At 43.3% G+C, this 14,644-nt stretch overlaps 1 protein-coding gene across 1 annotated transcript in view; it reads left to right on the top strand.

Moving 5' to 3' along the window:
• Positions 1 to 14,644, top strand: part of tenm1 (teneurin transmembrane protein 1) — a 207,813-nt gene that overhangs the window by 56,041 nt on the left and 137,128 nt on the right. The window contains exons 4-5 of the mRNA XM_030396497.1: positions 946 to 1,189; positions 10,296 to 10,534. Coding sequence (XP_030252357.1) covers positions 946 to 1,189; positions 10,296 to 10,534 — 483 coding nt within the window. The remainder of the gene's footprint in view (positions 1 to 945; positions 1,190 to 10,295; positions 10,535 to 14,644) is intronic.

Below are 14,644 nucleotides of genomic sequence, written 5' to 3'. Positions count from 1 at the left end.
TTTTGGCAGCATAATAGAGTTGTGGGCCAATACGGCCTGTCTACCAGATTCTGCACTCCTTTTGTCCCTTACAGCGGGTTCGAGGCTAATGTTACATTCATTGTCAATACAGCTGGACAGAGTTGGTCTTTTGGGATGAGGGATTTGCCGTGTTCACAGAGCCATGCGGCAACCATATGGCATGAGCTGTCCCCCTAAACACTCATAACTAATGTCCCAGGACGCTTGACGTACACTCATGAATACATACCGACACGACGCGCGCAAGGAGACGCGGGCCAAGCGGCTTCGTCTGCAGACGCACGCACACACACACATTAAACAAACATTTTTCTTTTTTGGCAAAGCCGTAATTAGTCTATGCTCACTTTCAGAAAACAGACTGAAAATAGGAGAGAGCGCAGCGGGGGGGGGGGGGGGGAGGAGAGAAGAGGAGATCGGGGGAGGGGGAGTAAAAGAGAATGATAAATGATGGATTGGGAGAGCTCTAGCTAGACCCCGAGGTTACCGGTGTGAGGGAGTTATAGCTGGCTAGCTCATTCCGTCGAGCTACAGATCTCATAATAAACATCACATGGGTAGTTTGGGCTGGCGGGTGCATATTAAGCTGGAGCTGTTAGCTCTTTAAAGACTGCTCAATGCTGCAGCCAGCCAAGAACCTATTTATAGGGCAGCTGGAAGTGTATCAAAGCAGGTAGGAAGGGAAGACACTGGACAGGCACAGTTTCCAAGCTGATTTATGTCCCTCAATCAGTGTAATAACAATAAACTGTCAACTAACACGCCACTTTTATTTGTAATTTATGGGACAGCGCTCCTAATAAACCTGTGTTTATTTCTCCCCTGTCTCTTTCTCTCTTTCTCTCTCACTCCGTCCTCCTCCTCCTCCTCCTCCTCCTCCTCCTCCTCCTCCTCTGCCGCTCCTCTCATTCTCTCTCTGCGCAGAGCTGCCCAGCAGTCCAGGTGGTCAGTTCACGTTCCGCCCGCTGCCCCCACCTCCCCCTCCGCCCCACGCCTGCACTTGTGCCCGCCCGGCGCCCTACACTCAAGTCAGCCTGCAAAGGAAGACCATGCCAACGCGGTGCCAGGCCAGCCAGGGCAGCCAGGGGGCAGACACAAGCTCGAGCACAGACCAGGCACAGCTCCACAACAGCTGGGTGCTCAACAGCAACATTCCCCTAGAGACCAGGTAAGAGAATGCAACAAATGAAGAAGTCCCAGTGACGGTGCCCTTATAGGTTATTTTTACACTGGTGTTTTTTCATAAAGAACTACCATCTGTGCATTGAAATTGTGTGTATATGCAGGGTTTGTTTGTTTTTTAAATGCGGGGTAACAGGTGATTGACTCCCTTAGCTTTAGCAGTAGAAGTTGTTTGTGTCACGTTCAGCATCGACACCATGCAGGAAAACAGGGAGCAGTAGGAAGCACCAGACCGTACACATCAGCCTGCACCCAGAGGACGCTGAAACACTGCTCCTGAAACGCCTGAAACACCTCGTCTGTTGCCCCCTGTGACTTCTGCTACATCACACGCGTATACAGCCATGTCACACTCTGCATAATTTATGCCCATATTCACGTTAGAAGTGACGCTGACAGTTAGTTGAAAACCTGACAGTGCCGACTGGTGACGCGGTGAGCGGTGCTGGCTCAGGCGTTTGTGAGCTGGCCAATCAGAGGAGACTGGGAATTTGTTTGGGAGGGCGGGGTGTGTGGGGGTGTGTTTTTTGAGCATTAAAGCCTGTAAACCTTAAGCTAAATTATGAACCTTAAAATTAGCATAATATGTCTCCATTAAACATTCTGAGTAAGATGCTGTCTTCCAGAGCAGATGATGGAGGTATCTTAGGAGTGCGACATCTCGCCTCTTTCTCAGCTCTGTTGGGAGGCGAACACGCTCCATGTGTCAAGAGGTCCCCGCCCATTGGGGACTGACATAGAGTCTGCAGATAATATCACAGAGGATCATTTCTTAATATCTCTCCTTCAGGCTCTTTCAAGCTCAGCGCAGACTAAAGGACTTCAACAGGCATCACACCATCGCACCAGAAAATTAGCCGACACTGAATAATACAGTACAAATGACACCTGCAGAGTCATTTGACGCAGGAACGAGCGCTGATTTTACCCTGCGCTGAAGACAAAAGCCAGATGCGTTGGCTTCGTTCCAAAACGGTAGTTATGTCATTTTGCAATTAAATCTTCTACCTGATGAAGGTCTAAGGACCAAAATGTTGCATCTAAAATAAAGTTTATTGCAAGTAAAAAAGGAAGAGTTCAGGCGCTCTCTCTGCTCTTGCCTATGGATATTTCCTCCTACGCACCTGTCTGCAAGAAACTGAAGGTGCGTGTGAGCCTTTACAGTCGAGCAAAAGAAACCCTTAAAAATGAAAATATCTTCAAGGCAAATTGCCCTACTTCAACATAATGTCACTTGATTAAAGACATTTCTTTAATCTCACAAATGAGGATCATTAGATTAAAGGAAATTCTTTCATCAGGACTGTGAGTTGGCAGACTTTCTTAGAGAAGTCGGAGTGGAATGATTAAGAATGAATGTTGGACTAAAGGATTTGGACATGTTTTGCACGTGTAGAAAGGAAAAAGTGGAACACCATGCAGGCCTCAGGGGTATTATTACATGACTTTGCACACCATCAAAGTCAGAGCCAATCTATCAGGTTTTTTTCTTTTTAGGATTCTTTTCATTCTCTTACCTCCAATTGCAGACAGTTTTACCAGGGGAGCAGTATCTAAGTTAGACTACCTGAAGTAGGAGTGAAATTCAATATTTTGTAGAAATCATCTTTTCAGGAACACACTGTGATTCAACTTCCAGGTAGCAGACATTTTCCGAGCGCCGGAATCTGGCGCCGTCAAACGGAATTAAGCATTTGCTTGCTGCATAAGTAACAATTGATCAGAGAATTATTTAGGAGATCCTCGTTTCTGAGGCTGCTCTTCGAAAGGAAGCAGCAAGGTGCAAAAGAATATGTTTGCATGTTTAATGAGGGATCAGTGCTGCAGCTGAATTCCGGTATTATGAGTGAGGGTGAGATTGGCAGGCTGCCACACCAGAAGAAGAGATTTTTAATAAGTTATGCATTAGGACCATAATTAGATCTTACCTCATTTAAAGGAAAGGGAGAATAAAATTAGATCCAGCGACAATTTAAATTAATCATCGGCCAGACATGAGTACTAATGTAGAGGACTTGTCAGAAGTGCATTGTAATTACATTATCGGTGTGTGTCTGTGTTTCAATGAAAATCCACCAAAAACATCACGCTTTCTTTTTTCAAATCACTCAAATCAATATTTGCTGAATGTAAAGAACTGTCTCCCAAAGAGAGATGTGATTATAAAACACAATATCCGCAGTGGCTCGGTATATTGGATGGCGCCTTTTTGTAGTAATACATTTTTGCATTTGGGAGTTTATAGTCAAATAAGTTTCATTTGATAGTGCGCTATTAGTTCTGAGCCATAAAATGTAATCATATTCATAGTCAATAGAATAGTGCCCCTTCATGACATAATTCAGATATTATTGGCTCTTTTCTATCTAGCTTTTGGTGGGGGGCACATGAAAAAAAAATGACTAAGTCTTCACCGCTTAACTGTTTTGGGTTGGATTTAATATTCCGGCTCCCTCCTCGCTTTCCTCTCTCACATCCACAGATTCACTACTAATCTAATGATTTCATATTTTAGCGCTTGCCGTGATGCTGCCGCTATCGGCTCAATCTCAGGCATGAGATTAAAGATTTATCGAGTATTTACAAACTTGACACGGGGGCTCATGCCCGTGGAATTATAAGTGACGCAAAGACCTTAATAAATGGCAAAAAAAAAATGGTATAATATCTCTTGTTATCAAGTGCACTTCCATTTTCCTTGATGCGCATTTGATGAATCTGTATTGAAAAGTATTGACGTTGCGTCAGCAGAGATTAAGATTGTTTGAAGTGTGCATAGATTTCCTTTTCAGCAGCATATCCGTTATGTTTCTGGAGAGGGCAGCTTGTGTAAGTGGAAGGATGAAGATATGGATATTCAATATATCTGACTGGGTCTCACACTGGGTGTGTTAAGAGGCATAACAAATGTTGGGACTGTAATAAATTGACTGTTGCCCTGCCTTCCCTCCTTCCTCTTATCGCTGAAAGTGCGACTCCTGGAATCACACACTGTGCATGTGCAGCTACACATCCAAATCAGGTTTAAAAAACACACACATGCACACACACACACACACACACACACACACACACACACACACACACACATCTGCATATACCTGCAACCCGTGAGCCTCCACCCACACACACAGTCATTCCCACATATCCAGGTAGAAGCAGCCCTTGGGCCGTAGACTCCGACCTCCTGAAGAGCTGGAGCTCTCATTTTCTTCCCGTCTCGGGGGAAATCTGCCCTCTGATATGAATTTGGAGCTTCCTGGGCGTCGCCCCTGGATATTGTCTGAGAAGATCAAAGGCAGGGAGCCAGGAAGAACAGTGAAGCCTTTTTAAAAGCACTGCACAAGAAGACTTGAGTTTCACATGCATTGACAAATGCAATTTCTTCAGCTGGATTCTGATCCCCTTTTGCTCTAATCCGGCTTCAGCAGAGCAATAAAAGCACCACAGTGGACTCGACCTGTGTACTGGCCTCAAAAATGTGAAAATGCCCACCTGTGTTTGGCATCTTTTTGTGTATGCTTGTCATTGTGTGGGCATCTCTGAGGCCGGGCCTTGTCTCTGTGTGTCTGTGTGCGTGTATGTTGGTCCTAAATTTATCTCTGGCCTTTCAGAACTGAACTACCACTGACCCTCAGGTGTGTGGTTGCTCCATGTGCAGCCTCCTGTGTCCCCCCCATCGGACTCACAGCCTTCAGCAGACAACCCTGGATGGGTAGATTGAGAGCGGAGCGGAGGCAGACAGTGAAGGATGGGTGTCATCTGTCTCTCATGTTGAACACAGCCACAGGGCCACATTATAGAGGGAGACAAAGACGAAGGATGACTGGCAAATTGAAAAAAAAGAGAAAAAAAGAGAGGTTTTGAGTAAATGAAAAGATTGAAACAGACAGAAGGACAACAACAATATTTTCAGGCTATATTGTGATACACAAGATGACTCTGGGTAAAGGCAAGCATTATGACAAGTCAACCAGTCTGGCAAGTTCACATGAGATTAATTGCGGGGACATTTTCATCCTGATCACATATTTGAAGAAATTAAAAAACATATATTTGATGGTGATTTATAATAGCTTTGTGGCACAGGCCTCTTGATTAATTTATTTTGGGGCTGAAAACAGAATTGCTAATATTTCAAATAGCAAATGACTTAAAATCTAACACATGAACCTGAATGAATATCTAAATTACTGCGACACAATTATTTAACAACAGTGACTTAACGGGGTTGCTGCTTATGCTTTTCTTTATGTCATACATTTTACACATTTCACAGTACAATCATCAGATGCCCAGTTGTTCCATGGTGGCACCGCAGTAACAAAAGATTAAGAGAAAATAAAAACTTACAGTCAGAACTCCTCCCTGCCTTCTCGTTGGATTCATTTGTTCCTTCCGCACCTTTTCTTTTCATCTCTTTCTTTCTGTCCCTTTTAAATCATGTTTGCCATATTCCTTTCCTTTTTCCTGTCACGTTTCCCTTCTTCCTACCTACTGTACTCTCTTTGATCAATGCTTTTTTGTGGGGAAAGTGTTTGACACGCATTCACTCAGCTGCCTGGCATTCTGGCATCGATCACTTGTTATCTTGAGTGGTGTGGATGTGGTATGGGTTTTTTTTCCATCCATATGGGAATCTTCCCAGAATTTATTTGACAAGAGCTGAGTGTGTGGACCGACGCATTTTGGATGCCACCATTAAAAGCTGTAAAAGACAACATGAACGTATGCATACTTATATCACAATAACGATATATTATTGCTAAATTGCCCAGCCCCAGTCCATCTAAATAAAATTAAGTACATTATTGACTCCTAAATAAAGAATGATCAACAGTAGATTCAAAAACTCTCTGCACTAAACTAAACTAAAATTTGTTACCTTTTTTTGATAACATTTTATTTTTAACCCTTTTTTTTGTGATGCACGTTTTGCCTCCTGTAATGAACTCTAAATAACCTCTACAAAGTAGGTCCTATGGAAATTAACTTGCCTTGAGTTAAAGTCACTAGTTTCCATTGCAAATCATTGTGCAAAGCGAACACTCTTGAATTTCTAATGGCAATGGAATTAGCACAACTCAAGGTTTATGATCTGAGTTATTCTGCAGTCATACATCGTGATACCTTAACTGAAGTCTAGAAGAAATTCTGGTAACGCTCACCCTGCCATACTCACCATCCTGCTTTAAAGGCATATCATAGGCACATCCATCTTCACGGCTGAATATGAGACTAAAAATCACTTGAGAAGATGGATGTGTTTTTGCCGTGTATGAGGGCAAATGGACGAGCGGGTGCAGCCTGGTGTCCAACGACGCTGTCACTCTGCTGTCTGGCCCCACTTTAATGGCCTGTCCTCTGAGGGCCCTTCAGAGACCGCGGTCCTACCAGCAGCCACTGACCTCACACCCCGCGCTGCACGGACAGAATAACACTCTGGCAGGGCTGCATGTCTGCCCCAACATATCACACTCACAGCCGGTATTAACCCTCGGAAAAGAACAAGGTAACCTGGGGCAATCATTGCTGTTGGAGGATTCCAGGAGCTTCGGGATATTTTTTTTGCTATGGAAAACACACACACACACACTGCAGAGAGGAATATAATGAGTCATGCCTGTTTTTTTTTTGCCTCTGATGTTTTCCCCAACACAGCCACTCTTTGTTTGCCCACACCAGCAGCCTTTGTTCATTTTTTGATGGAAGTCAATATGGCCGCAGCAAGCTGGAACTTCTTATAATTGCCTGCTCGCCAGATCCACATTTCCCAAATTGCATAATTTCCTCACCCCAAAATTTTTGCTTCCTCGTCTGACACCCTCCAACCCCTCGCCCTCCATTATCCAAACACAATATAGATGAAATGCTACCTCATTTAACTGCCCTTCAGCTTAGCTTCTTATCATCATCTGCCATCTAACACGCTCTCTCTTCATAATGAAAATGAACTTCATCTTCGTTTAACTAATACAGCGGCATAACTTAAGTAGTTGCTTTGATGACTCAAAAAAGGAATAGGTAAGTCATTGATCCTTGGCTGCCAGGGCTTTTTTTATTCTCTTTCATATCAGTGCTGCTCTGCATCACAGTAGCTGCTCATAATGTTGCGCCGGAGAGGCACTTTGTCGAATTTGGGTTTGTCTCTGATGAAAGACCTGGACGGGAAAAGAGCTTATACTTTCACATTCTGTCACATATACGGTATGTGTAGTGTGCTGTGGGTGTATTACAGTGCAGCCAACACTGTTTAATATTAATTTAAAGAGAAATATTGTCCTGATTTTTGGGTTCTTGATATTATTTTTGGGTTTCTACTAGAATAGTTTTACAGGTATTTGTGCTCATAAAACACATCAGGTTTTCACACTGTCCAGTGCTGCAGCCCTGAATCCCCTCTCTGTCTGAAACACCCTTATTTTGCTCCTGTCTCTTTAAGCCCCCCGCCCCCTCCTGAGTAGCCAGTCTCATTTGATTGGACGGCTTACACATGCCTGACCCAGCATTGCTAAGAACATCAAAGCAGCTGTGCTAAATCGATTCCTATCTACAAAACTGGCCGATAGGCATTAATTATGCAGATGTGTGACACGGTGACGTAGTGTGATGTCACAGAGTCACGGCGGGGCTACTGACTAGCCGTTTCAGGAGCAGTGTTTTCTGTGGGAGAGAGGAGCTTCTGTCGATGTGCACTTTGACCTTTTTTAACTTATAACCTTTCTACTGATCTCTAACATGAACAGGAGCATGTATAAAACACTGAAGGAAAGGGGGAAAAAAACAAAGAGCATAATAGGTCTCATTTAACAGGTTATAGCACACTAAATGTGAATAATGACCATGTTTTACATTCATCACGTCTATCGCTCACCTTCCACAGGTTATGTTAGAACGTAATGTAAATTGCAGATGGAATTGCGGCGCTTAGGCACTTAGACTACTTATCTTCTTTGATTTTAGTTTTCTGGATGAATCTTTGATGATGCATTACTTGCGAGTTTAGGAGACCACTTAAATTGAAAGCATGCAAATGCAGCCAAACTAGTGGGGCAGTAAGGATGAGACTAAATGACTTTATTCTAGAAGGTACGGTATTGAAAGCTTTTGAGATGGGCAAGGCTTAGGACGACTGCAGCTTCGTGCGGTGGCAAATTAGAGCAATCTGCCCTGCGTGTGATATCTGAATCCCGAATCCATCATTTAAAAAATAGGAGGAGAGGGGTCTCTAAAATCTCCCACCTTGGGGGCCCTTTAAATGAGTTTCAGTCAGGCATGGTTCAGAGTTAGTCTGAATTCCTTTGAGTGCATATTTGCATAAATAGAATAAGGCACCAGATACCTAAGAAAAGATGATGTCTGTGCGGTGCTAAACTAATTGGCGAACGATGAAACTCCTGTCCTAGATAGGCCTTCGATTGTTTTCCAAATTCATGTTATAATCTACTTTCGAAAGACAAAAACAGTGGTCCCAGGGGTGGCAGGTAGTTTGTGGGACACACAATGCAGAACAGCTCCCTTCTCATAAGATTAGGGCAGCAATTAATTGTCTGGTTGCCATAACCCCTCCCCGAAACAGAGAGTGCAAAATCATAATTTAGCAACCAAGCGTTAGATCTGCCCACTGTGGTGTTGATAGGGATGTGGTTAGAGGGATACTTTGAATTCAAAGACTTTGTCGGTGGTTGAAACCCACAAACAAATAAGAAACGGTGTAAGGAGTGGATTAAACAGTGTTCGTCTGCTCTGATGCCAGCAGCAATCGTTAGCATGTCTCTCTAACTAGCTTATTACCCACAGTAGTAATCGAGTGTTGCTCCTGAGGCCAAGGAGAGCCTTATTGAATAACTGCTTCAGCTTGTGTAGTTACAGGTTTTGTTGGAGAAAAAAAAAGCCCTGTTCACATTTAGCACATCCACTCTGCAGTATTTCAGAGTTGAGGGTGATATTAGCAGCGCTGTCCTGCTCTTTATTGGATTCAGGAAAGTTTAAACTCCAGTGAACCCAGATAACATTATGTTTGCAAAACACATCATCAACATCTGAGCTTTTTTTCTCCTGCAAGGTAAAAAGTGCAAGCACATTTCCTGAATAAGAAGGCGAAAGCTAAGCAGCCAGACGGTCTCACAGTTTTCCTTATATTTATCATACTGTAGGGATTAACTAGCTCACTGAAAAATAATATGCTTCTTTATTTTCCATGTCTTCTACGTGGTTCATAAGCTGGTGAGGATGCTGACTTTTTGTCCACCAAATGCATCTTTAGCCTTCGCCTTTGGGAACAACAACAATATAATGTATGTATTGCAGCCATCAAGTCAGAGGGGTATAACTTTTGATTTTAAGGTCATAATTTGATTCAAATCTCGACTTTTCAGCGCTGACTTGGCAACTGTTACATGCAGGAATCGTTTAAAAATAACAGCTTGACCTTGTCATGGTTGCTTTTTGCAGGTTGGCGGTTCAAGTTCAAATTTTATTTACCAAAAATAATGATTCCGGAGGTCAACAAAAATACCACCGTTCAGGATTTTCACCAATAAACAAACAAAGAGAAATTCAGTTTTTTGAAAAGTTTTTGTTTCTCAAATCTGTGGGGAGTAAAACCTCTTCTCAAAGAAATCAATAAAGGATCTCTGTCTTTGTGCACATAAGAGTGTGTGGAAGTTCATCTGCAGGCTGCCGGTCGGCCAACTGCGTTGTGTTGTTTTGTTTGTTTGTCCATGGTGGGGAGTGGGGAGGTCATCACTGATCCCGCCTTTAAATTCCATGATTGAAAGTGAAAGCTCATTTCAACTGACTTTTCATTTATAATTGAAGTCACAATACCTCTGCCATCACTTGCATATTCAAGACCATTGTTATTAGACTGCCCTTTTAACATCATTCAGCTGTAAACAGTCCATTGGAGCCTCTGAAATCAAGACCCATTGTTTCCCTAGTAGCCCACTCAGATTTGAAGTGGTAAATCTGCCACAATTACCATTTTTTAAAATGTGCCGTGCGCCGGTTACTGAGGGAGGGGGTGAACAGTCAATTGCAGGTTAGAATGAAATTTCTAACCTCTGTGTTTCTTTGTGTTTCTCCGACAGACACTTCCTGTTCAAGCAGGGCTCTGGTTCATCGGCTCTGCTGTCAGGAGCCGGGCAGGGTTACCCCCTGACGTCTGGAACTGTGTACTCGCCTCCGCCCCGGCCTCTCCCTCGCAGCAGCGTGACCAGACCACTGTTTACCTTCAACAAGCCTCATCGCTGCTGCAACTGGAAGTGTACAGCCCTGTCCGCGTCGCTCCTCACCCTCACCCTGGCCCTGCTGCTCACATACGTCATTGGTGAGTTCCGGCGCACACATCGGTCATCGCACGCCGCACGTCTGTTCTGTCAGGCTGCACAAGACGATTTGCTCTTGTTTGTTTTGATTATATTTTGGAGAATCAACACTCTCAAAAACAGATCGCTGGAGGGGCCAGGAAATTGGGAGGCTTGTCAAGAAACTGCCTAATTAATTCAAAAAAAGGATCGATAAAGCATACAGAAACAGACCCCGACACTGGTTGGAATACACACCAAATGTTGCAGGCATCAAAGGGTAAAAAAAATACAGGAACCAAAAAAAAAAAAAAAAAAAAAGCAAAAGAAGCGGAGGAGAAAATCGATAGGGATCAAAGCAGGACTGCTGAAAATGTTCGCACTCTTACTTTGAAGGAGCTAGCTTTAAGAGCAGCAGGTAGTGCGTTTCAAAACGTGACCCTCTGTAGGATGCTCTAAATTGTAAATTAGCTGCGCGAAACCGACACACACAAAACTGGTAATTATTCTGTGATGAATACACACATTAGGCACATACTTATGCTCTGTTTTTATTTCTCTCTCCCTCACACACACACACGCAGCGACACACACAAACACTCACACCTTATTACTTCTCTGACTTTTTTTAGACTTGTTGTTATGATACAAATCAATCCAGGTTTGTTTTAGTCGATGACCTTATTGTCTGTGGCCCTTTCCCAATGGTTTATATATTTTTGAAGGGGTTTATTTGTATTTATTTGTTTTCAGGTGAGATCTTATTTCTTAAAACCAGCCCTTTTCTTTTCTTTTTTTTCATCTTACTTGTCGCAGCATGTGCCTGTGCTTAAGTGAACTGGAACACTTTAACTGCAGATAAACGAAGATTAACCCCCAGACTTTGTGATTGATACTAATTATGAAATGATTAGCAAGTCCCTGTTGCTGTTTTTAAGTCTCGGAGAGATAATCAGCAGAGTTTGTCAAAGTCACATACCGAATTTAGTCATCGATCCCCATCTGGTTGCACCAAACTCCCTGTCCACGCTCAACCTTGGCTCAGCTCTCCACATCGTCCCCCCTCCAGCCCTCCCCAAGTGCAGATATCGCAACCCTCCACCCAGCCGGTTCATTTCCCTCCTGTGGTGGTGCTCAAGGTCACACCAGAGCAAGCGGGGGTTCGCATTAATCACACACACACATATAGACACACACACATACACACGCACACATCACAGACAGACATCACACACACACACACACACCCTGGTGAATCCATGCAGATTAATCCCCAGGCTGAACCATGCTATTCCATTAATGTCCCGGCCCCGGTAATTAGTGCATTAGTGAGGAGTGTGAGTGATGACTTGGAGACGACATCACCTTTTAATTGGTGTCATGCTCCACTCCTGCTTGGCAATGATCGATCTCAATGTTGACGTCGCCATGGCAACGGCGCAAAAGACGTACGGGAAGCAAGCGCAGACGACATGTTAGCCTGTACATCAAAGATATTCAAACAGGAAGATTAAAGTGGCCATGGGCTTAATGTCTTTGTCTAGGGGGAGAGGTTGAGACACAGGCCACCAGATGATTAGGTTCTCTCATTACATAATGCTTCAGTAATTTTAATGAATTAATTACCAGCCACTGACAGGAAGCGGGAAAAAAGTTCTCCCCCATTAATTCTTTTTTACGCTTTTTCATCTTCACAGAATAATAGCCATGTTGACTTTTGCTGTATTTATTGATTTGGAGTTGGTCTCTCATTAAATCAGGTTCTTATTGAAGATTCATTCTTATTATCATAAATATTAGAATACGAAACAGAATAAATGATATGCACTGTTTAAAATATGTTAATGAGTTGTGCTTTATTCCAAATTTAATCAGCTCCTGCAGGCTATTGTACTGAACTAAGCTGGGCAGTTGTTATGTTGCGCATATTTATTTATATTTAATTTTTAATGCTGGTAAGATGCAAATAAGGCTGAAACCTTCAGTCAATTACTTGATGAGAGTTTCAAGATAACATTTTAGATTATCAAGCAAACGTGCCAAAATGTTCCTTTGTTTCCAGCCTCTCAGTTTTGAGAATGTTCGACTTCTCTTTGTCATATGTGGTAGGTGTCAGGGTTAACTCAAAAACAGAACCCAAACGTGAGTAACGGGGGGGCAGGCAGGTAAACGAACAAAGTTGAGCTTAATAACAAAGCCGGAGCCCAAACATCAAATCCAAAATATCCAAAATGCGAGTATGAAAGGGAGTTGACAAAAGGCTGGCAACGAAGTGAAAAAAAAACAGAGGAAGCAGGCGAATCCAAGAATCAAGAAGTCCAAAAAATTACAAAAACCTTATAAAAAGGCACACACCAAAGAAGCTCTGGTAACAGCAACTGACAAGAGAGTCAGTGAGACACACAAGCTTAGATAGACTGTGACTAATTAATAGATAAACACAGATGAACTGGAAAAATGGCAGGAAAAGGACAAAGGGAGGAGGTGAAATGCAAAACAGGACACATGAGGAGAGAACTAACTAAACCAAAAACGTCAAGCTTAAAATCCCAATCACATTGCCTCAACATCCTCTTTCCTTAGACCCAAGATTCAAGTGAGGAACAACTCCCCAGAATAGACCCAAAAAACTGACTGGAATAATTAAGCTCATCACAGAAGCACGAATGCCAGTATTTCGTGTATTATCAGCATGATACTGCAGATACTGCTAACTGAATCAAGACATTTGCAACATTTAAAAAAATACGACATATTCCTTTGCAGTCGTGCCAAGCTGGAGTCCAACATTTCAGGACGCTGGAGACGCTTCCCCCTCAAAATCATCTTGACGCAGCTGCTACATTTGGCCGAATCTTCATGTTTTCTCATGATGCTCGGCCAAACTTTCACACCGCTCGCCGCAGTCGTCCGTGGTTCGGCATGAAACTGAGCTGGTGTCTGATCTCACATGCTAAGCGAAGGGGAGGCGCAGAGTGACCGGTGGTGTAACAGCGAGCACCTCGGTTGCACTTGATGTGGCTCTCAATAATTCACCGTCTGACACTGATGATTTGTCACCGATCCTCGCTTTTGACAGTTCGGAATCCTGATACCCACCTCAAATTAAATCCTTAAAGCTCTTTGTGCAAGTGATGCGACTTGTTTATTAATTTGGGGAAAAGTAACCCGGCGAATAATGAGGCAATAATACTATGTCTCAAATTAAGGTTTCCAATTAGCTCAACAATGGGACGATGCATGATTGCGGAGATAACGCTGTGCCTGAGTGATTGCGGCGGATGCCCCCCTGCTGTGATTCGCTAAGGCAGTCGTCGTCTCTTTCTTTACTGCCCTCTTTCCTCTCCTCCCATACCCCCTGGTGTTGCAGGGGCCGCGAATAGCTTTGTTAATTTGTTTATCTCCCAACGTACCCCTCCCTCCTGCAGTCGTAGCTTGTTATTAAGCACAACACGGCCATCAGATATGAGGAGCAAGGCATTATGATAGCGAACGGGGCATTTAAGGAGAGATAGAGGACAGATTAAGATTGCATCTGTAATCTTGAGGAATATTGCTGCTGACAACACTACCAGTAACTCATTTTCTATTCTAAGCCTCATTTAAGTTCTGCCTCCATAAAAAAAAAAAAAAACCTACGTACTATTGCTCCATCACGCTGTCAAAAAAAAAGAAAAAGAAAAAGCTAATTAGAGTATTTTCTGCATTAATGAATGTCTTGCTGATTTAAACATTTACAATCCTCAGTTGTTTAACCGAATATGAGGAGAGGGCGTTATGTGTCAGTTATGAGAGATAATCATCTCTATGGCAACGGGGAGAAGCTTCTGACGTAAATGACAAGAGCAAGTCAGCAGCACCCTGCAATCAAATAATCACCTCCGCATTTCAGTCGCAGACAGCGGAGGCTGTCTTTATGGCTCTGTTGTGCAATACGGGCTGCTCCGGGGGACCTGCTGGTTCCATAAAGAACCAAATGACTCGTTAGCGGCTTTAAGTTCATTACTTTCACGCCGTTTCTTTCAGTAAATCTACTCGCACAGTTTGGCGGCAATTCGGAGCATCTGCCTTGAAAAACTGGGGCATCACTCACAGAGGTCAAACTCGGTGCACTCTCCAGCTGAACCCTTGAG

Source organism: Sparus aurata, chromosome 18, assembly GCF_900880675.1.
Source record: "Sparus aurata chromosome 18, fSpaAur1.1, whole genome shotgun sequence".
Classification (NCBI taxonomy): domain Eukaryota; kingdom Metazoa; phylum Chordata; class Actinopteri; order Spariformes; family Sparidae; genus Sparus; species Sparus aurata.
The sequence above is the reverse complement of the archived record's forward strand: the minus strand, read 5'-3'. Positions and strand labels throughout refer to the sequence as shown.